Consider the following 24,047-nt stretch of genomic DNA (forward strand, 5'->3'; position numbering starts at 1 on the left):
TCAGGAGGGTGGATCGGGGGAGGGTGAGCTCAGGGAGCCCAGGGCTTCCCAGCACCACCAGGCTGGCGGGGTCAGGATGTGGATGCCATGCCAGGGCCTCCCACCTGGGCAAGTCCACCCCAGGGAAGGGAATCTCCTCCAGAGAAAGGACACCAAAAGCTCTGCTCCAGTATAAATGGCAGGAATATCAAAGACCTCCTAGCTGGGGTGGAAACATCTGGAACCATTTACTCTAGAAAAGGGCTCAGACTGGGGGTGAGGATGTACCAGACGCCAGGACCTACTGCCTTTCCCTCCTTGTTCTCCTGCCTTGCCCACCAGCCCCACCAGCCTGGGGCAGCCTCTCCGGCTCTACAGAGGTGGGACAGCCATTCTAGGGAGGCCCTGTCCTAAGAATCATCCCTGCGTGACAGTCCCCCAGGTAGGCTCCCACCATAAAGTCCTGAGCAGTGACTGTGCAGGAATAATCCACTTTTCATCAAGCCCAAAACTTACAGGCCCTCTTCTTGCTTCCATGGCAGTTATCAGTGTTAACTGATGGCGGATTGCCATTTGGGCACAGCTGTGGGCTCCTGGCAAAAGAGAGACTCCAACTCAAGGTCAGAGGTACACCAACATCAAGGTTCTACAGGCCACCAGGAACCCAGAGAGGGTGGGATCGAGGCCACTGCAGACCCTGCCCTGGGAACTGGCCACAGCTTGCGGGCAGCACATGGCCTGAGGAGAGTCCCAGGTACCCACAAGCCACTCTGCCCACACAGCTCTGTTGTACAAGCCTTCGGCAAATCTGGCCTACTGCCCAGTGGGCTTCAAACTGACCGAGGAGCCCAGAGTAACCCCCAGGTACCCAAGTAGGAGGTACCTTCCTAAAGCAGGCCACACCAGACCGAGTCCCACCCCACTCTCATCACAAAGGGCTCAGCTTAACTTCACCCGGGGTGACTTCTCATAATATGCAACTGGAACTACCCATGACTTTGGGTTTATGAGGGGCTATGGATTCATACAATGAAGTTGCTCTGATACTAGCAGGGAAGGATATTCAAAACCCTCCTCTTTGTGACTGTCACATAAATGCTCACTTAGGGATGGTGGGAAAGAGCCAATGAGTTGGCCAGATCAGGTGGGACAGTGCACTGTCTCCTGACCAACTGTTTCAGTCTCAAAAACCAAGCAAAGGGTACAGGCCTGCCCCACCAGCTGCATAGCTGCCTTAAAATCCTCCGTGACTGTAGCTGGGGTGGGACAGAGGGGTGTGTTAAGAACCAATGGAGGGGCTGCCTGGGTGGCTCAGTCGGTTAAGCAACCGACTTCGGCTCAGGTCATGATCTCACTGTTCGTGAGTTCAAGCCCTGCGTCGGGCTCTGTGCTGACAGCTCAGAGCCTGGAGCCTGCTTCAGATTCTGTGTCTCCCTCTCTCTCTGCCCTCTCCCACTCCTGCTCTCCTTCTCTCAAAAAAAATTAATTAATTAAAAAAAAAAAAAAAAGAACTGATGGACAGAGAACCTGGGACTCTGAGCTCTAATTGGAATTTCTGGAGAGGGCCAAGCCAAGGCTTCCCAGAGGCCTCAGGAAGTAAATGACTAGAATCAACACAGTGTAAGAATCCAGCAAGGGGTGGTGGACAGAACGTCAGACTCGGAGGCCTTGAACTGGGAGGCTCAGATTCCCAGCTTCCCAGCTGTGTGACCGTGGGCAAGCCTCAAACTCCCCATCTGTGAAATGGGGAGCAGCCCCTGACATCCACCCAGGACCTGCACGTGCCTGTAAACCGCAAACCACATTACGGGTTCCGGATGGGGGCTGCTGCTCAGCTGTTTAAACAGCCTTGATGTGGGCTCAGAGCATATGGAGCCTAACCCACCTCCGTGGGGACTGGTGCTCCCAGGGCTCTAACAGCCCCACTGTCTCCTTGCTGAATTGGGAAACCATAACTGCTCCCCACAGTGACGGGCCAGAGCCAAGAAATTCCTTCCCGAGAAAAATGGTGCCAGCTACCTGCTGTTGCCTAAAGCGACCCCCAACAACCTAACACGGGACAGGAAGTGTCCTCCATAAAGCACAACCATGCGGCAGCTGGACACGGGCAGGCTAGGATTGCTGACCACACACTGCAGTAGCATGAATCGAAGTGTCTCAGAAAATCCCAACAGCCTCATGTGCCCAAAGCCCACTCAGGAGTGCCTGGTTCTCACCCAGAGTCCCCAAGTGTCACAGTGTCCCTAAGAACTCTCCTCTGGGTTTCCCAGGGATCGGAGACAGAAAGTAGCTCAGGTGTCTGCTGTCAAAGGGTCAGAAGTCCTTCTTGGGGAATCAGCCTCCAAACACATGCCCCTGCACCTCCAAGGGTGGGGGAGCAGCTGCTACTAAGGGGCTAGGTAGAGTCTCTCAGGTAGAGGTTCAGCCATGGAGCTCTTAAGGGGAGCCACCAGCCAGGAGCAGACCTAGCCAAGTCACTCTGGCAGCACAGAGGGTGAGGGGCATGTCCCCCAAGCAATGTGCTCGGATCCACCTGGCTCTTCTTGAGCCCCAGAGGGTGAGTCTAGAGGTAGTGGGAAGAGTTTGCGGCACCGTGAATACCCACCATGTACCATGCACCATGCACTGGGCAGGAAGCTGAGGAAACCCAGTTGTTGATGGGGTACTCCAAGCCACCCGAGGTCTCTGATCTATATCGGGGTGGCTTAGGAATGAGACACTGAGTAGCTCTGTCACAGAGGAAAGAATAAGAACAAAAACTCACTGAAATCTCTCTGCAGAGCCTGTCAACCTCATGTGCCCCAGGTCCCCTCAGGACTTGGCTCCTGATGCTACCTGAGCCCTCCCACTACCTCCTCAGCCCTGCCAGTCACGGACTCCCACCCCCACCCACTGCCAAGCCTGCTCCCTCAAAAACCCCAGGGACCTCCCTCCAGCACCTGCCACCCCCCTCAACTGCTCTGCATCACTCCACCTCCTGACCACCCTCTTTGGGAGACTCTGCCCTCCTCCGTACCCTTGGTTCTGCCCCCTCAGCCCTCCCATGATGGGAGAGGGGGCTCCCACCCCTCACACTGACTGCTTTGTGGACCTTTCCTTTCATGGCTCCTCAATCGCAGGGACCCAGGATATGGCCTGAGCCCTTCACAAGCCGCAGGAATGGCCCCCTACCCACAGCATCAACTTCTGACTCTACTCAATCTCCAAAATCCATCCCCTGGGCCTGACTCCTGCCCTACTTGGATGCCCAGCCCTCACCCAGACACACCGGCTTCCCACTCCCATAGGCTCTCAGCACTGCTGTCCTCTCAGACATACCTTCACTCTGCAAACCATGGGACAGTCCCACCACTGCCGCTGCATCTTTGGGACCATGATCCAGAGTACGGCATTCAAGGTCCTCCCCAATGGGTACTTGCTGGTGCATGCCACAAACACCAACCAGGCCCAGGCTCCTGATCCATCAGAGGTGAGGCTGGACCCTCCCAGGGTCACCTAGAGATCCTCTCCCTGCAGTGTCAAGACTTATGTAGTACAAAATAATAAGTAATAATAAAAGTCTTATGTGGTACAAACCATATTTCCAGCACTCTATTATAATTCTCATGTGGACTCCCCCAATAGATCTTCACAAACCCCATAAGGTACTATCACTACCCCCTTTACAGATCGGAAACAGCCTATGCTCCTAACCTTCCCATCTCTCCTGACCCCACACTCAGAGGCGCCTTTCTGCCCAGCACTCCTTTGCACCTGCCAAACTTCGCCTAGTCAACTTTGCACATGTGCCCAATCTCCAATCTAGGCCTGGCCGAGAAAAGAGAGAGGCCTCTAAACCTGAAGGAGGGGAAGGAGAGGCGTGGTCCCCAAGGACGGGGTAGACCCCATATCTGCTCTGTTCTAGAAGCTCTGTCTGAAATGGCATCTGTGACAAACCCCAGGGCTCACTGTAGAGAAAAGAACCAGTTATGCAGCTGGCCCCTGCCACCTGGTGGTGGTGTAGGGTAGCACACGCCGTGACTGACGGCTCACCTTGCCCACAGACCAGACCCCAGAACCAAGACTTGGCAACAACAGCATCATCATCAACATAGTGCTTGTTTTCTGTTTTGTGCCAGGCACTCTCTGAGTTCTTCATGTGGACCAACTCATTACCCTCCCAACGCCACCTGTGAGAGAAGCCCTATCACTGTCCCAGGGTGATCAGAGGAGTCAAGTGACCTGTCCAACGTCACACAACTAGGAATGCTGAGGCTGGCTGCAGAGCCCACCCTCCACCATGTGCTTCTTAAGACCAGGAGCCTCTCTCCCTTCTTAGGAGGTCTGTTTCCCTTGGTTACCTCAAGAAAGTGCTGTCCTCACAGTCTGAGAATCAGCTAGGAAGGGCTTAAAGCCGAGCTCTGAACCCCAAGCCCGACACCTTTGTCCAGATGCATCCTTCCCATATTCAGGTGTGAATTCTCGAAGTGGCCCATGGACTTTAAACTCAGTCCCAAGTCAACAACCACAGTTTTTCAAACAACTCCAGCTCTGCCCCTCCCTGGTCTGGGCCCCAGGCCCCCAAGGTCCCCTCCATCTGCTCCTTGCACAGCCTCCAGTTCCTCCCGTGGCCCCTCACCAGCTTCCTTCCCTGGCTCCATCCCCACCACTGAGGTGACGCATGGCCATGCCCAGTCACACCTGCTCTCAAGACAGCTCCATACTCCAGTACCCTCAGCTCGCGCCTCCTAATCACACCCAAGTCTGCTCCTGCCCCACCCCCCAGCTGGAGCCTGATGCCGGCCCACGTGGAATGCCTGCAGCTCTGCCTCCCAAGGGCTACAATTAGATCAGGGGACACAACTCCAGGGCTTGCGTCCTGGCCTCTAGCCTAAGTTGACCCTCCATATGGCTCATGGCTCCGTATCAGTGGAGGACATCATGAGGCCCAAAGTGGCCAAGGTCTCACACACACTGACCTCTTTTGACAGACCTGGCCCCCTCACCTGAGTTAGCCCTGGAGGCCAGTAGCACGGGCAGCCCCTGAGAAGTGGCGCTTGAGCAGAGCCCTGGCCGGAGACCCACTGAGAGCTCCTCATCTGGCCCTGCAGTACATATGAGACCCTGGCAGCTCGTAAGCAGGCACCAAAGGGCTTGGTGGATGCTAGGTAGTGCCATGATTCACCTCCTGGCCAACGTTAAAAAAACCGGCATAGCCACAACACGGACTACTCGCCCCTGGAGATCCCAGCAGGCCTGGGACTTCTCCCCACTGACCGGGGCCATCCTCAGGCCCATTTAAGCACCACGGCAATGAGCCCGACACCTGGCCCCACACAGTCCCGCTCGTGGACACTCACGCTGATAGTGCTGCAAGAGCCGGTGTGTCCGCACGTCCCACACCTTCACTGTGTTGTCCATGCCGGCAGCAGCAATGCACGTGCCGCTGGGGTGGAAGTCCACGTAGGTGACAAAGCTGGAAAGACAGGGGCCACTGCAGGCTATAGGAGGGCTGTCCTGGCTCAGAACAGACCTGAAAACGTCCAGCACTTTCCCTCCCGTGCATACCTGCTCAGGCTGTCCCCTCAACCCAGAACACCTCCCTTCTGCCCTGTTTCTTTACCAGGTGGCCAAGGAATAGCAAGGAGAGGGTGAGAACAGTGGCTAGCAATAACCAGAAGTAGCCTCACCAGGGAGCAAATCCCAGCATCCACTTCTAAATACAAGTAGAGAAAGTGTCTTCAGCCCAAAGGTCAGATGATGGCTCAGGGGTTTTCAGAGTTAGAGCTGGTGCCCTCATCAAAGCAGGAGGCAGGGCAGGCCCTGCCAGCTGAGGCCCAGTCCCAAAGGGCCAACAGGGCCCCAGGGCCGCTGGTTCACCTATCTCCAAGAGACAGGCCAAGGGCCCTCAATATACCGACACGTAACACCCAGAGTGGTATCGTGGCCAGCTCTCAGGAGGAGCCTGTCCTTGGGGCTCCCAGCCTAACTGAGGAGGCAGAAGCTGGGGTTCACTGAGGAGCCCAGAGCAGGTGAGTCCCTCTCCTGGTGATGTGGCACAAAACGAATAGCCTCCAAGAACTTATAAGAACCTGACAAGCTTTTTCCTTTATAAAACTATCACCATAGGTGACATACTAACATGATTTAGGAGGGTCCAGGCTCACCTGCTTTCAGACAGACGGGGCACAATTGGAGAACTGGAGAATGAAGGGAAAAAAGAGGCCCCAAGAATTATAGGCGTTGAAGTTAAACACTCCTGTTATCTGTGGGGATGGGAGTGAGGCTGAACCTCCCATTCACATAGGAAAAACTTCAGAGACAGAGAGCAGCAGAGACGTGGTTCCACATGAGGCCACTGGGGCCCCTCACGACTAGGTCCTGCAGGTGGTGGACAGGGTCTGGTGACTTACCCGCCATGCTCACAGTAAGAGTGGACACACTCCCGGCTGGTCTTGTCCCACAGCTTGACAGTCTTGTCATCACTGGCAGACACAATGAGCCGCCCGTCGGGAGAGAACCTGAACCAGGCAGGGCACAAGTCACACCACTGTCATGGGTGCTGCACAACTATCCTCCACAGCCACCTCTCTGCACTGCCCACCCCCCGATCCCAGAACCAGCCAAAGCCACACACCCTGCTCTGACCCTGAGTGATCCCAGCCAAGTGGCTTTCCTTCTGTGAGATGGGTAAGAATGGCGCCCACCTCACGGGAAGCAGGGAGCAGCGTTGCGCGCGCAAGCCCCCAGCACTGCACGTGGCATACGACACCACCTGGGGTGACCCCTGATGCTAGCAGCATGAAGGTGGTCCAAAGCCCACCATCAGCCCCGTTATCCTGTTCCCAGGTCCCCCGAATCTACATACTGCCCCCCGCCACACAAAAGGGAGAGCTGGCCTCCAGACCAGCCCCCTCAGAAGCCTGGATCCCCAACTGGCAGCTCAAGCAAAATCAACTTCTGAGAAGCAGACTCAGGTTCAAACCCTAGCTCTGCCATTAACCCCACCAGAAACCGTACTCTTCCGGGCCTCAGCATCCTCATTGGCATAATGGCAACGACACCATTTAGCCTGCAGGGCTGCCATGAAGAGTGAAGAGAAAACGTATAGAGGCAGCAGTGACATCATCCTGTTGTTGCTAGTGCTCATAAACAGCCCCTTCTGACTTGCTTTGGGCCTCATCAGCACAGTTGTCGGGGCGGCCAATCACGGCTGGCAAAGGACCAATGCACTTGTCACCTCTGAGCTTAAAGCTTCTCAATAATTTACAATGTAACAACGTCTTTGTTCCCACTTCACAGATGAGGAAGCGGAGATGCAGGAATAGAAAAGAGTAGTGAAAGTGTTTGCCCAAGGTCATGATACTGGCACCTGGCAGCGTCTCTGTACCTCTCAAGCTCCAGGTCTCAACAGGACAATGCTCACCTGGCACAGCGGACCCAGTTGATGTGCTGGCTTAGGGAGAACAGGAATTTCTGGCGATGAGTCGACCACACCTTAACTGTCTTGTCATCGGAGGCTGTCACGAAAGACTGGCCATCACTGCAGAAGTGGACACTCCTCACTGTGGCCGTGTGTGCCCGGAACACAGTGGACTCGCCTTTGCTGCACGAGTGGGTACTCCAACTCAGGAAACCCGTAACAGTGACACAAGGGCCCATGAGCACATCAAAGCTCTCCCCACTCCTCGGGAGCCCCTCCAAGTTGACACAGGCCTGCGCACCCGTGCCCCACATGTTGCCCGTGTGTGAACAGCACCAAGATGGGACCCCTTCCAGAATGGCTGGGGTAAGCCCAGAATCCCTCTCCCAACACCAAGGGGAGGGGCCCAGATGGAGCTCCAGCTTCTGATGGCACCTCTTCAGAAGCAGAGCAGATGTCCCACTACAATAAGTCCAGAGCCAGGATGGGGACCTGAGTGTGGATAGCTCTGGCACCAGGGCCCCAAGCTCAGATGAGCCCTTCAACGTCTATAACTCACACATTGGGTATCCAGATCCGGACAGTTTTGTCTCGGGAGCCTGAGGCAAGAAGGTGTCCCGAAGGGGAGAAGTTCACACAGGTGACAGCATCCTTGTGGCCCGCAAAGCGGTAGGCGCGTGACTGGGGCTTCATGTGCCAGATCATGAGGCATGAGTCCATGGAGCCGCTGGCTGAGAAAGTAGGGACGCTGTGACCCTCAGGTCCAGTGGGCCTTGAGCCTCCAGCAAGACAAAGGGGTAAGGGGGCAGGGGACAGGCCACACTTCCAGTGACCACTGAGCTGGTGTTTGGAGAATCTACCGGTCGTCAGCTCCCCGAGCAGCAGGCCCACATGGGAGCCAGACCAAGAGATGCTCTTCACATGCCAGCCCTGGGCTGCAACCCATGGCCTCTGAGAAAACTTATCCTCCACAGGGCCCCCACACAGTCACACCCTAAGGGCTCTAGAGAGCAACACAGGGCAGCCAGTCCAATCCAACTGGGCCTTTTACCATTGAGAGTGCCCACATCAATCAGAAGCCTGGCGATCCCCAAGACAGGTCAAATAACTTCAGTTTGCTCTTAATCTACACTGATCACAAGGCCAACAGCCTCTGAGAGGGGACCTTGACCATAGGATGAAGGGAGAGCCTTGTCCACAGAAACAAGAAAGCTGCAGCCATGACAGCTGTGTATGAATCCCCAAGCGGCCAAAGAGCAGGGGTACTCAGCTGGTGTGCAAGGGCAGTGGTAGAAGAGGCGTACCCGGCTCTACTCCACGCCCTTCTCCTGGATGCTCCCATAATACTATGGACAACAGAATGGAGGACCCAAGGAAAAGAAAGCACTGTTTAGGGCCATTCCGTAAGCCAGACCCAAAAGGTGGCTGGGATATATGCAGTGAAAAGCCCAGAAGCTGGTCCCACCCTCAAAGCCTATGTGACCTTGGCAAGGCCCCCAACCTCTGCCATGTAGAATGAAGCTCACAAAGCCCCCAGCACCCAGACAGCTGACCAGCTGAAGCAAGATGCAGGTCTAGACAAAGCACCTGGGTTCTCACTGTGCCCTACCTCCCCCACACCACACCTCCCAGGTAGAAAATCAGCCTTCTCAGCTCATAAGCTAGGGCCTAGGAAAAGACGCCTCCTCTTACCCAGCTGCTTCGTGTTGAGACTGAAGTCCACACAAGTAACTGCATCTCGGTGGCCCTTAAAATGCCTCTCCAGTGAGGGGTCCTCCTGTGGGACAGCCAGGGTCAAATGAGTGAAAATGTGGAGGAGGATGGGGCTTGACCCCAGGGCCAAGACTCTTCCTATAATAGGAAGAGTTTAAAAAATGCTCAAGGCATGGTCTTGGATATAGAAAATCCTAGGGAATCCATTAAAAAAAACTAAGCCAGTTAAGTAAGGTTGCAGGATACAAACACGAGTAACATACAAATATCGATCCTATACACCAGCAATGAACAATCTGAAAAATGATGGCAATTCTATTTATGACACGTGAGAAAGAATACTTCGAAATAATTTAAAAAGAGGAGTGCCTGGCTGGCTCAGTCAGTACAGTATATGACTCTTGATCTCAGGGCTGTAAGTTTGAGATCCATGTTGGATGAAGAGATTAATTTAAAAAAAAAATCTAGAAATAAAGGGGGGAAGGAAAGAGGGAGGAAAGAGAAAGAAAGAAAGAAAGAAAGAAAGAAAGAAAGAAAGAAAGAAAGAATTTAACAAGAGAAATAAAGGCTTACACAGTAAAACCTGTAAAACTTCATTGAAAGAAATTTTAAAAGACCTAGATGAATGCAAAAATATCCATGGTCACAGTTTAAAAAACAATTTTGTTAAAATGCAATACTTCCCAAACTGATCTACAGATACAACACAGTCTCTATCAAAATCTCGGGGGCCACTTTTTGCAGAAATTGACAAGCTGATCTTAAAATTCATACGAAAATGTGAGACAGCCAGAACAGACAAAATAATCTTAACCAAAAAATGGAAAAAGTCACTATGGAAAAAAACTTTGCGGGGCGCCTGAGTGGCTCAATCGATTAAGCGTCTGAATTCGGCTCAGATCTTGCAGTTCGTGAGCTCGAGCCTTGCGTCAGGCTCTGTGCTGACAGCTCGGAGCCGGCAACCTGCTTCAGATTCTCCCTCTCTCTCTGCCTGTCCCCTGCTTGCACTGTCTCTGTCTCTCTCAAAAATAAAATAAACATTTAAAAAAATTTTTTTAAAACAAAAAAATCTCACTGTTCCTCAAAAAGTTATCAAATTCTAGGTAAAGACCCCAAAGAATTGAAAGCATGTTCACACAAAAACTTGTACACAAGTGTTCATAGCAATATTATCTATAATAGCCAAAACGTGGACAAACCTAAATGTCCATCAAGAGATGAATGGGTAAAAAGGGGCACCTTGGTGGCTCAGTTGGTTGGGCGTCTGACTTTGGCTCAGGTCATGATCTTACAGTTTATGAGTTTGAGCCCCTTGAGTTGGGCTCTGTGCTGACAGTGCAGAGCGTGATTGGGATTCTGTCTCCCTTTCTCTGCCCTGCCCCACTCATTCTCTCCCTCTCAAAAATAAATAAATGTTGGGGCACCTGGGTGGCTCAGTCGGTTAAGCCTCCGACTTCGGCTCAGGTCATGATCTCACAGTTCGTGAGTTCAAGCCCCATGTCGGCCTCTGTACTAACAGCTCAGAGTCTGGAGCCTGCTTTGGATTCTATGTCTCCCTCTGTCTCTGCCCCTCCTCTGCTTACACTCTGTCTCTCTCTCTCAAAAAGAAATAAACACTTAAAAAAAGAAAAAAAGAGAGATGAGTGGGTAAACAAAATGTAATCTCTCCATACAATAGAATATTACTCAGCAGTAAAAAGGAATAAAGAAACAGACATGCTACAACATGGATGGACCTGGAAAATGTTACGTGAAAAAAGCCAGATACAAAAGGCCACATTTTGTCTGATTCATTTATATGAAATGTCCAGAATAGGCAAATATATAGAGAATGAAATTAGATTTGTGAGGAGAAGGGGAGTGACTATTTAATGAGTACAGGCTTCCCTTTGGAGTGACAAAAATGTTCTGAAATTAGATAGTGATGATTATTGGACAACAATGTGAATGTACTAAATACTAATGAATTTTACATCTTAAAAGGGTACATTTTATGGCATGTGAATAATATTCCAATAAGGCTATTTTTCTAAAAGAACCAAAGAGAGAAAATGGGGAGTCTTTCAGCAACCTGCATCTCAGGATTCAGATTCCATACCCTCAGTCCCACTGTGAACACAAAGGTCAGCCTGGACAGGCCCCAAGGGCTGCTTCCATCATCTCCACTCAGCCCAATGTCAAGAAAGCAGTAGTTTAGGTCACTGCTTAGGAAGACATGGAGAGAATATTCCAGAGACTGTCCACTCAACAGCAGCTTCTTAGCATTTGAAGAATCACAGCCCTGCTGTGCAAACATCTCCTCCTACCCCAAATATCAGAAACCTCAAAAAAGCATTTCAGGCACACCAGGGAGGCCCACAAAACCTCCCCTTGGGGGGAAAAATGTCCTTGGGAAAGAGCAAGGCCATTGCCACCTCCACAGAGCTGTAACCAGAATAAAGGCCCTGTGCCCAGCTCCACCCCCAGCACACCTGCCAGAGTCCCCTTTTCAACATGAAAGGGAGTGGCAGCTGGGGGAGGGCCCCCAACAGAACAGCAACTGCCTCACCTGAACCTCTTGGGAGAACAAGGGTAAGATAATGCTCACCTCTAGGCTCAGTGGGAAGAAGCAAGTTCAGATCCACCTCTGACCAGAGGGCCCCTGAAACCTCCCAACACCCTTCCCACCTCATCCCACCAGGCTCTGTGGTTCCTCATCTCCCCCAAAGGTGGCTTATATATGGAAGGAAGTGGGGAGGGACTTAAGGGAAGGGCACTAGGTTAGGGGTCAAAACGCCTGGATCCTATGCCTGGGCCCTCTGCTCAAGTCCCCACACGCCTAAGGGTGCCAACAGGCACCACCCAGTCTTCCTCTCAACCCAGCCCAAAGGCCAGAAAGAAGAGTTTTGGAGTGCTTCCCTCTGGAGGAACCTTAGACTCAGGGCGCCGGGCCCAGGTCATGCTGCAGACCTAGGCTGCCCCTTCCGATAAAGGGGTACGCTAAACTGGCCCCTACCCAGCTATCCACTGCTCAGGATGGCGAGGCTGAGCCCAAGGGAGGCCCTGCGCTAACCCCAGGTTTGACCTCCAGTTGGAACATACCAGTACCAGTGTCTCCTCCGCTAGGATGCAAATCCTGGGAGCAGGGACTGGTTTGTCGGCTCCGGGAGCCCGCAAAGGTCTGGCACGCAGAAGGTGCTCACTACGTGTCCCCACCCAGCGCCCCCTGCACAGACAGTAAACTAGGACCCGAGAGAACTGGCTCGGAACCCGGCTTCCCCCTCGAAGCCGTCGCCCCGGCCAGGCGCCCACAGTCCGGGCGGGGAAAGTAAGGCCGGGCAGACCGGCGGGCAAAAACTTACAGGGCAGGGCGCAGCCATGGCGGGCCCGGGGCGCCCAAGGCGCCGGACTAGGCAGCGTCGGCCGTTGCGGCAGGTTCAGTTTCCGCGCCCCCAACCGCCGCCAATAGCAACGCGGGTCGCGTTGCCACGCCCCGCCCACGACGATTAAAGGAGACGCAGCGCCTCTGCTTTTTGCCCCCGGCCGGAAGCAGAGCTGTGTGGATGGTTCCACAGTGTCAGCGCGCAGCGCCTACATGCCAGGCAGCCCACGAACACCGCCGCCAAAGGCCTCTGTCCACCGTCACTCATCCCCTGAGAAATTTAAAAACCCAGGATGAGGAGTTCTGTCCACCGGCCCATAGCCCGGTTCCTGAGACGGTAAGCAGAGCCTTCTGGGAAATGCAGTTTCAAGACGGCCGCCGCCATGCGTCGGCCGGAAAGTGGAACTACTCTTCCCAATATACCTTGAGGGTGAGCCGGGATTCACCACCTGTAGCAAGTATCCCGGAAGCGGAGGACACGTGGGTCGTTGTAGCCTTGTCCTCTTAAAGGGCCCCGGAGGCCAGGTGTTCCCCCAATACCTTAAGATCCAATTAGTCGCCCCTCAGAGATTCTTTAAATGGTTCGCTCCTCTGAACTTAAAACAGGTATTGGTTTAGGGGCGCCTGGTTGGCTTAGTCTGTTAAGTGTCTGATTTTGGCTCAGACAGGATCTCACGGTTGGGTGGGTTCCAGCCCCACATCAGGCTCTGTGCTGTCAGCGGTGAGTCCACTTCAGATCCAATGTACCCCCCCTCTCTCTCTGCCCTTCCCCGCTCACAATCTCTCCCTCTCTCAGGAATAAATATTAAGAAAAACAAACAAGTGTCAACTTAAAAGAACACCAGTCACTCTGAATCACATTCATACGTGAAGAAACCTAGATTCTATTCTGTTATTGCTACTTCCTTGTGTGACCTGTGACCTGAGGGAGGCGGGGGCGATGGGGGAGAGGAATACCTCTGCTCCAGGCCTCAGTTTACCCATTTATAATTGGAGGGAATTCGTGATGCAGCCTGGCCCTCTCCGGACTCCTCAGACCTGAGAAGGGTTTATAAATTCCATCTCTAGGGGCGCCTGGGTAGCTCAGTCGGTTAAGCCTCCAACTTCAGCTCAGGTCACGATCTCACGGCCCGTGAGTTCGAGCCCCGCGTCGGGCTCTGGGCTGATGGCTCAGAGCCTGGAGCCTGCTTCCGATTCTGTGTCTCCCTCTCTCTCTGCCCCTTCCCCGTTCATGCTCTGTCTCTCTCTGTCTCAAAAATAAGTAAACGTTAAAAAAAATTAAAAAAAAATAAATTCCATCTCTAAAAGAAAAGGAGACATTTCTTAGATATGTCTCCTAAGGCAAGAGAAACAAAAGCAAAATTAAACGTATTGAGATTATATCAGGTTAAAAACTTCCTACACAGCAAAGAATATAATCCACAAAGCTAACAGACAACCTCCTGAATGGGAGGAGATATTTGTAAATGACATATCTGAAAAAACGGTTAGTATCCAAAATATATAATGATTTATACAACTCAACACCAAAAATTTGAATAATCCAATTAAAAATGGGCAGCGGCGCCTGGGTGGCTCAGTCAGTTGAGCGACCAACTTAGAATCAGGTCATGATCTCATGGGTTCATGGGTTCAAGCCCCACATCCAGATTTGTGCTGACAGCATGGAGCCTGCTTTGGATTCTCTGTCTCCCTCTCTCTCTCTGCCCCCTTTCCACTTTGTGTGCTCACGCTGTCTCTCTCTCTCAAAAATAAACATTTAAGGGGCGCCTGGGTGGCTCAGTCGGTTAAGCGTACGACTTTGGCTCAGGTCATGATCTCACAGTTCGTGGGGTTCGAGGCCCACATCGGGCTCTGTGCTGACAGCTTAGAGCCTGGAGCCTGCTTCAAATTCTATGTCTCCCTCTCTCTCTGCTCCTCCCCCACTCATGCTCTGTCTCTCTCTCCTTCAAAAATAAATAAAAACATTAAAATAAATAAATAAATAAATAAATAAATAAATAAATAAATAAATAAATAAAACATTTTTAAAAAGTGGGTGGAAGGGGGCACCCTGCTGGCTCAGTCAGTTAAGCATCCAACTTCGGCTCAGGTCATGATCTCACTGTTCATGAGTTCGAGCCCCACGTCGGGCTCTGTGCTGATAGCTCAGAGCCTGGAACATACTTTAGATTCTGTGTCTCCCTCTCTCTCTGCCCCTCCCCAACTTGTGCTCTGTCTCTCTCTCTCAAAAATAAATAAACATTAAAAAAATAATTTGGGGGTGCCTGGGTGGCTCAGTTGATTAAGCGTCCGACTTCAGCTGAGGTCATGATGTCACGAGTCCATGGGTTCAAGCCCCACATCAGGCTCTGTGATGATGGCTCAGAGCCTGGAGCCTGCTTCAGATTCTGTGTCTCTGTCTCTCTCTGCCCCGCCTTCACTCACGCTCTCTCTCTCTCTCTCAAAAATGAATAAATATTAAAAAAGATTTTTTTTAAATGGGTGGAAGACATGGACAGTTCACCAAAGAAGACATACAGATGGCCAACAGACACATGAAAAGATGCTCAACATCACTCATCAATAGGGGAAATGCAAATTAAAGCCATAATGAGATACCACCTCATACCTGTCAGAATGGCTAAAATCAAAAACAAAAGAAACAACAAGTGTTGGCAAGGATGCGGAGAAAAAGGAACCCTCAAGCACTGTTGATGGGAATGCAACCTGGTGCACTCACTGTGGAGAACAGAAGTTTCCTCAAAAAAGTAAAAATAGAACTACCATATTTTTATTTACCTAAACAATACGAAAACACCTAATTTGAAAAGATATAGGCCTCTCCCCGTGTTTAGTGCTGTATTATATACAATAGCCAAATTATGGGAGCAGCCCAAGTGTTCATCGGTAGATGAATGGATAAAGAAGAGGTGCTGTATTTATACAATGGAATGTTGCTCTGCCATCAAAAAGAATGAAATCTTGCCATTTGCAGCAATATGAATGGATCTAGAGAGTGTAATGCTATGTGAAATAAGTCACAGAGAAAAACAAATACCATATGATTTCACTCATATGTGGAATTTAAGAAACCAAACAAAAGAACAAAGAAAAAAAACCCCACAAACTGGTGGTTACCAGAGAGGAGGTGGGTAGGGGGATGGGTGAAATACGTAAAGAGATACACTTACCACGATGAGCACTGAATAATGTATAGAATTGTTGAATCACTATATCATACACCTGAAACTAATATAACACTGTATGTTAACTACACTAGAATTAAAATAAAAAATAAAATTAAAAAATAAAAGAGAAGGAGACTTTCTAGGGGCCTGGCCACTAGAGGCCATCCCTGCTCACTTTATGCTGTGGAAAGTCCAGGCTGTCCTTGTCTAGACCTTCAACCCTGCTCCGGGCATCTTCCCAACCTGGAACTGACCTGGACCGGATGTTTTGCAATATTCAGGAACCTTCTGTCACCTCCCCTGGACAGGCCAGTTTGGCCAGACTCCAACACTGATTAGGATCTGGCCAGGCCCTGAGGTTTCTTACTACATCCTGAGACCTAAGGTGGTGTCTACGTGGACCTTCAAACCAGAACATATTCAGAAAAAGGCACATGTAGATAGCTGGCATGGAGAGGAGTGGATCTCTCCTTTGGACCTGAAAAGTCTGGGGCCATAAAGAAGAAACGGAGATACATTTAATCTCATTTTCAAGGTGATTTGGCATAGGTTTCTTTACATTACAAATGTTCAGGTTCATTTAACTTAGATATCAAAATTCTCCTTAAAACAACATTTACTGTGGGGTGCCTGGGTGGCTCAGTCAGTTAAGCATCCGACTTCAGCTCAGGTCATAGCTCATAGTTCATAGGTTCGAGCCCTACATCAGGCTCTCTACTGTCAGCGCAAAAGCCGCTTCAGATCCTCTGTGTCTCTTTCTGCCTCAGCCATGCGCATGGTACACACACACTCTGTCTCAAAAATAAACATTTTTGGGGCGCCTGGGTGGCGCAGGTGGTTGGGCGTCCGACTTCAGCCAGGTCACGATCTCGCGGTCCGCGAGTTCGAGCCCCGCGTCGGGCTCTGGGCTGATGGCTCGGAGCCTGGAGCCTGTTTCCGATTCGGTGTCTCCCTCTCTCTCTACCCCTCCCCCGTTCATGCTCTGTCTCTCTCTGTCCCAAAAATGAATAAACGTTGAAAAAAAAAATTTTTTTAAATATAAAAAAATTAAAAAAAATAAACATTTTTAAAAATTCAAGTATTGTATCATTCATATACCCAGAAGTTGTTCAACACTGTTCAAATGATGATTTTCAAGTTTTCCCACCAACTTCACCTTATTCAGCTATTCTATTGCCTGCTATGCAAACACTTAAGGTGAAAAAATTAAGGAAAAAAATTAAATACAGAAAAATCTATCCATTAAAATCAGAGTTCTTTTATTGTTGTTATTGGTAGTGTTTTTGTTTTTGTTTTGTTGTTTTGTTTGTATAATTTTAGCTATGGAACACCCTTGGTCTATAGAAGCTCACAGTCTACAAAACTGAATTTAGAGAAACCCTTTTGTAAAATGATTTTCAAATGTCACGCTTGCTCAAAGTTACAGGCACTCTAAGATTTTACTCATCCTCCCTGGTCTTTCCACATCCCACTATTTTCTATCCTTACCCATCAGAAGAGGAGCTGGGGGTGCCCCACCCACTCTGGCTCATTTAGTCTCCAAAAATTGCAACACCACATTCCGCCAACGCCATAGAGACAAGCCAGGATCCACCACTGGCACAACCTGCATAAACCAAGATTGGTGCCTCCCCTGTTTGACTGAATAGCTCCCACCCTGTGCCACCTCCATCAGATTGGACTCCATTTCTATCTAAGTCCCTCATGGTGGGGGAGTCCCTCAAGTTGCTCAACGTTGGAGGAGCCAACATTGCTGGCCTCAATGTTGAGGGGGACTAGAAGAGAGCTTCTTTTTCAAGCCCCCTTGTGGCAAGAATGTTTCTATCCTGGTATAAAGCCCATGGGTAGGCACCCCTGCAAGAGACTGTCCCCCTGTCATCACTCCCAGACCCCCTGCCCAAAAGCCAACACCTCAGGGTGGGGCAGAGAAAGCAGGAGGAAAGGTAGGGATCACACCCACCTGCATAGCCCAGTCCAACCCATGCCTGGAAAACCCCATCAGTTCTGTCACTCAGCCCTGCACTGCGGCCTGGCTTGAAACTGAGCACGGCAGCTCAGGGCTTGTCCCAGCATCAGGCATATCTTGGGGTGAGCCCAGGCCCTGCCAACTTCATGCTGGGTGACCTACCAGGAGTTACACCATCTCTCTGAGCCTCCATGTCCTTGACTGTAAAATACTCGTAACATACCTGCCACAATGGGGGAGGAAGGATTCCGTGAGCTATTAATCAGTATCAGAGCTGGATACTGAGCTGCCACTTAATACATTTGACTTTTTACTGTGACCTCAACCACATCACATACCTCCTCTGTTCCCACAATCTCACTGACACCTCTCTGCCTCTGCTCCTACCTCTCTCCCCTGACTGCCTCTGCTCCAGCCACATTGGTCTTCTTGCTGTTCCTTGAATAGGAATGTGCCAAGCGTTCTCCCATCTCAGGACTTTTGCATTGGCTATTGTCCCTGTGTCCACTTGGCTCAACCCATCACTCCTCTCAGGACTTTGTTTGTATGTCACCTTCTCAGTGTGGCTTTCCCTGGCCACCCTACTTAAAATGCCAACCTGCCTTCCCTCTATTTTATTTTCCACAAGTGGCATTGCCATCTGGCACACTGGACTTGATGGTTTGTTATCTTCTCCCCTCTTAGAACATCAGCTCTAGGGGCGCCTGGGTGGCTCAGTTGGTTGGGCGACCGACTTCGGCTCAGGTCATGATCTCACAGTTTGTGAGTTCGAGCCCCGCGTTGGGCTCTGTGCTGACAGCTCAGAGCCTGGAGCCTGCTTCAGATTCTGTGTCTCCTCCTTTCTCTGCCCCTCCCTTGCTCACGCTCTGTGTCTCTCTGTCTCTCAATAATAAATAAACGTTAAAAAAAAAAAAAAAGAACATCAGTTCCAGGGAAAGGATGTGACTATATTCCTGCACCCAGCACAGGGCCCCAGAGAGAGTGGGGTCACAGTAAATATTTGCCAATTAAGTAAATGAATCGTGACAAGATTGCTCACAGAAGGTAATAAGGTCTGGGGCGCCTGGGTGGCTCAGTCGGTTGAGCGTCCAACTTCGGCTCAGGTCATCATCTCGTGGTCTGTGAGTTCGAGCCCTGTGTCAGGCTCTGTGCTACTGACAGCTCAGGGCCTGGAGCCTGCTTTGGATTCTATGTCTCCCTCTCTCTTTGCCCCTCCCCCACTCATGCTCTGTCTCTCTCTGTCAAAAATAAATAAACATTAAAAAAATAAAAGAAAAGGTAATGAGGTCTGTGAAGGGTGGGACTTGTTCTCAGCAGGAGAGAAGGGGAAGGGATTAGGGTAATGGGGGAAAGCTTCTCTGTGGGGGCAGGAAAACCTGAACTTCAGAGCACAAAGAGGGCATAGGTAGACAGGAGAGAGAATGGGCACAATTCCAGTGCAGGGAACAGACTAGGCAAAGGTCTGGTGACAGGATTGAGGGTGGAGTATCTGGAGACCAGGGACAAAGTGGATGGCCTCAGAAGTAGGGCCAGATTATAAGGACACAAATGTTGACAAGAATCATGGGGAACAGTTTCAACGGGTCAGGGGACTAGCCACATGTCTGTCCCCTCCTTGGGCTGAGGTGAGCCAAAAGAGACCCCTCACAGATGAGGCTACGCTATCAGGACTGGGAGTGACCCCTGCAGGAGGACCTTCCCTCTGAAGTCTCATTGCAGTTCTGGGCCTCAGTCTTACCCCCTGTGGAAATGGCACACCCCTACAAGCCAAACTTCTCTAAATACAGGCCATACCCCAAAGCAGGAGGGGTTTAAGGGGCCACAAGCCTTCGTCCTCACTCAGGCCTACTCCTCCATCCAACAGCATTGGCCACTCTGGTAAGAAGCCCACGCCGGTGGGGACACTGGGTGTCCCTCTAGGTGAGCGTCCACCTTGAGCCTGTCCTTCCACATTGCAAACAGTGAATGCATGACTAGAGCTGCTATGGCAATTCCTGGGGACAGTGATGTCAGTGGATCTGGGACCAGTTTCCAGGAGGTGTGAAGATACAGAGTCACTATGCCACACCATCCACTCAAGTCAGATGTGGACGCCTCTGTGTGCTGAGTCCTCCCGTGAGCATGACCAATGCCCTCCCTCTCACAGCCCCAAGCAACCCCTTGGAAGATGCTGGCCCTCCCCTTCACATTGTCCAGGGAAAAGAGAAGGACCCAGGGCAGCCCAGCTATGATAGAACAAACCCCAAAAAACTGAGGCCACCTGGCCTTGGCTTTGCACAGGTGGGCTGGGGGTGGGGTGCAAATGCCATCAAAGGTCTGAACTCAAACGTGAGAACCTTCCTGGTAGATAATGCTGACAGGGCTTCAGAGCAGCAGTATTCAGCCCTGGCTGCCATTTAGAACCTTTGCAGGTGGGGCCAGGTACCAGTGTCTTACAAGATCCCCAGGTGAGGCCATTGGGCCCAAGCTGCTCTAAACCAGAGTGACCAAGAGAACTTCCCGTGATGATGGAAATGTTCTCTACATCTACGCTAATACAGTAGCCACTGGTTACATGTGACTATTGAACATTTGAAATGTGGCCACTGTGCCTAAAGAACTGAATTGTAAATTATATTTAATTTTCATTAACTTCAATGTAACAGCCATATGTGCCCAGTGGCCACTGTATTGGACAGCACAGCCCCAGACTATGAATTGACTCTGTGGTCTTAGGCAAGTCACTGAGCGTTTTGGACTTCAGTCTTCTGGTGAGGCCACGGGGAACATAGACCCAGTCCACAGTAGCCAAGGTAACTCTTTGTCCTGGTGCCCCACTGCCCAGCTGGAGGAGTGGGGGTGGTTGGAGTTACCAGCACAACTCTAGAGATGTGGGGCAAGACGGGAAGATGCAGGCCACAGCCCCTTGGGCCCCATAGCAGGACTCTACTGGCTGCCCCCAGAGCATTTGGAGTCAGAAGCTGGGGTCAGGGGCCCAGAGTCAGAAGGCAATTGGATTTCCCCCCTCCAGGGAATCCTGAATTGCAGTGCAGTGAACTGGCCTCGAATAAGGTCAGCAATAAAATAACTGATAACTTTAATATACCAGAGTCACTGTACCCCAAATGCCACATGAAGTCTTAGCGCCAACCCCAGGAGTGATGCAGTATTTTGTCCATTTTACTGATGGAGAAACTGAGGTGCAGAATTAGTAAGTGGGGAGCCAGGATCAGAACCCAAGTCTGTGTGCCTGCACAGCCAGAACCTTTAATTCTAACACATATTGGAAAAACTAAGAACCCTTACATAGTTCAGGCCCCAGTGTAACTTAAAAGGGTCTTAAGACTTTAACCCCCAACAAGCAGAGATGGGGGCCGAAGAGTCCCGAAGTGACTGACCCCACGCTAGAAAGTCCTTTGTTGTCTCACATTTTATCTTAGTCAAGTCGGTTTGGCATCTACTTCTCTTCTAATATCTTTTTAATATCAAATTAATGTTTTGATGATGGACCAGTTCACTCCAAGTCATGCTGATAGTCAGGAATATGCTCCAGTGTATCCTGTAGTTTCATGTCCCCCCTCCATCACCCATCATTGTGAGAAGCAGGACTGTAGAGGGGCACCTGGGGGGGCTCCATCGGTTAAGCGTCTGACTTCAGCTCAGGTCATGATGTCATGGTTCATGAGTTCGAGCCCCACATTGGGCTCTGTGCTACCAGCTCAGAGCCTGGAGCCTGCTTCAGATTCCGTGTCTCCCTGTCTCTCTGCCCTCCCCCACTCACTCTCTGTCTCTGTCTCTGTCTCTGTCTCTCAAAAAAAAGAAATAAACATTTAAAAAATTAAATAATATTAAATTAAATTAAATTTAATTTAATTTAAAAAAAAAAGAAGCAGGACTGTAGAAGAGTCTCCCAGCTCGTCATCAAAGGGTGTGAGCTTGCTCAGAGGGCCTAGGGCACAGGGTTTCCAGAATCCAGGGTATAGTTGGTTTCAATGCTGATTTCCAGGCCAGCTGTAGAGTCTGACTCCATGGGTCTGGGTGATTCTTATGTAATGGTCCTGGTAACTCACCAAGAAGCCCTGGGCACAGTGGGGACCTGGACAGCCCTGCCCTGCCTTCAAAGGGAGCTCTCATCTACCTATGATGCTCTGGCCAGGGACCAAAGACTAGACAAGTCTCAACTCTGACCCCAACTTGCTCTGTGGTCCCAACTTGCTCTGAGGGCAACTCAGGCCTCAGTTTCCCTATTGTCCAATAAGGACATCCATAGGGAACCTCTAAGGCCCTTCTGGTCTCAATGGGTGGATGTAGTTGGGCAGACTTCCTGAGGGAAGTGGCTGGAGGCAAGCCTAGCCAGACCTCCTTTGTCTCTCCTTCCTCATCTTGTCACACTGGCCTCCTGCACTCCAAGCTCAGACCCTCCCAGGGACCTTTGCACTGACTGTTTCCTCTGCTTGGCCTGCCCTTCTCTGAGATCATGGCTTGTCTCATGCATGGACCTTCAGGTCTCAGCCTGAACATTAACCCCTCAGAGACACCTCTTTCCGGGCCCACCCCAGGGACCCTCTCCTGCCTCCATCCTCCAGGGTGCTTATGAGCAATTGCTTTCTTGTGCATCTTCCTGGGGAACATGAGCTCCAGTAGAGCAGGAACCATACCCTGCTGGGTCACCCTGCCCAGTGCAGTGCTGGGCACTCATCATCGGCCTGACACAGGGAAAGGTCACCAGAACTTTGACAGTTCAGTCACCCGACTCACTGGACCCAAGCGACACTGGGAAACCCTTTCAAGGGCCCCAGTGATGCCCGGACTCAGAGAGAAGGGCTTTCTATTAGGTTGGTAGCAGGAAATTCAATTCCACAAGCATCTGTGAAGTACCAGCTGTGTGCTAGCCCTATTCTGGGATCACTACATTATGGAGGGTCAGGTACACAGGAGCCCTTGTGCCTGGCTCATCAGGGGAATCAGATAGAAGGAGCCATCAAGCAAGCTGAGCCCAGTGAGTGTCCTCTGAGGGGTTCCATCCAGCTCAGCACTGGGGTGTCCCTCTGTGGATAAGATGGGAGGCTTCCAGGAGGAGGCATGTGGGAAGGGGGGTTCAAGGACAAGCAGGTCTTCCACAGAGAAATGGCATCCCAGGCCCCAGAAGGGCAAGTTATGGGATGGAAGAGATACACAGCTCCTCTGGGCTAAGGTGGGCAGTGACAAGCTTGCCTGGTGTGGACTCACCTCCACTGCCTAGTTTCCACCCATCCGTTCCCCTGCTCCTTGGGGATTGGCCCCTCCCATCCCAGCTGCCAGGAGCCAAGAGGTTCACCCAGGTGACAAAGGCCTCCTGTGGTGAGTCATCCTTGGGTCCCAGGTAGGTTCACCCCCCAACAGATTACTCATATGTGTGGGGCCTGAGCATCCACCTGTGCAAGGGAGACACTGAATTCCAGAGGGGATGGGACTTGTCTTATGGTCCTCGAGGAGGCGAGAAGGGGTTTGACGTAGATGTGGGTTTGATTACACTTGTCAGTATTCCCTGGGGCTTGCCGTGTGCTCCCTCAGTCAAAACCCATCCATGGCTCCCCTCTGGTTGTCAGAATAAGGCAAGGTTCTCCACAGCCCATCTGCTCTGTCCCTGCTCCAGCCTTGCCTTGCACCCCATCCCACCTCATGGGCCAGACCTTCCCACCCTTGTGCCTGGTCTACACTATTCCCTCTGCCTGGGACACCCCAGTGTTCAGCCCTCAGGGCAAATCCTACCCTCTACCCTTTGCTCAAATGCCCCCACCCTCCACAGGTAGAAGGAAAGGCTGCTTCTCCTCCGGGCCCCATGGGGCTCAAGCTGCTCAGATTCCTTCAGGCCAGATCCTCTGCTTCTGTGGCTACCGGGCCTGGGTCTTCTTCTGAGGATCTCTGTGCTTCTGGAGGGAGGGTCCGGTCAGTTCATTCTGGTCCCCTCTCTAGCACACGTGGAATGGACACAGGTGTGTGCCTAGCTGTGTGTGCATGTGTCTGCGTCATGACTGAGGATGTGTCCGTGTGTCTAGGAGTATGAGAGTATCTGTGTGTGCACGCATATGTGTGCGTGTCTGAGTACGACTGACCACATGTGCCTGGCCGTGTCACTGAGCACTTCTACATGGCTGTATGTGTCTGCTGCATGTGTATGTGTGCCTGTGTGAGACTCTTTATGCATATCTTAGTTTGCTGCATATCTTAGTTTAGGTTCTTCCAGAAGCTCGCCCCGAGAAAGGATTCAGGGGTAATTTATTTGGGAGGTGATTCTGGGAAACAGCAGTAGGGCAAGGGGAAGTGACACAGAGAAACGAAAGCAGCCAGTGAAAAGTATGTTATTAAGCAGATGGCCACTGTGGGTGACTGGGGCCCCATTACATGGGAGAGCTCTGGGACACAATGCAGAACGTGCCTTGGGGCCCTCCCACCTGAAGATAAGGGAGACGAGGGGTTTATCCTCACATTCCTGAT

General features: G+C 51.2%; 1 protein-coding gene across 3 annotated transcripts in view; it reads right to left on the reverse strand.

Moving 5' to 3' along the window:
• POC1A (POC1 centriolar protein A) overlaps positions 1-24,047 on the reverse strand; it is a 94,193-nt gene that overhangs the window by 62,547 nt on the left and 7,599 nt on the right. Inside the window, exons 1-6 of one of the 3 annotated variants that reach the window (XM_030306932.1) lie at positions 12,436-12,535; positions 9,074-9,158; positions 7,941-8,112; positions 7,385-7,564; positions 6,372-6,479; positions 5,319-5,434 (exon numbers count right to left, since the gene is read on the reverse strand). In XM_030306932.1, coding sequence (XP_030162792.1) covers positions 5,319-5,434; positions 6,372-6,479; positions 7,385-7,564; positions 7,941-8,112; positions 9,074-9,158; positions 12,436-12,453 — 679 coding nt within the window. In that variant the 5' untranslated portion in view covers positions 12,454-12,535. Of the gene's footprint in view, positions 1-5,318; positions 5,435-6,371; positions 6,480-7,384; positions 7,565-7,940; positions 8,113-9,073; positions 9,159-12,435; positions 12,536-24,047 lie in introns of those variants that run through there. The other 2 variants (XM_032592196.1, XM_030306933.1) reach the window with 2 other exon arrangements.

The sequence above is a fragment of the Lynx canadensis genome, chromosome A2, assembly GCF_007474595.2.
Source record: "Lynx canadensis isolate LIC74 chromosome A2, mLynCan4.pri.v2, whole genome shotgun sequence".
NCBI lineage: Eukaryota > Metazoa > Chordata > Mammalia > Carnivora > Felidae > Lynx > Lynx canadensis.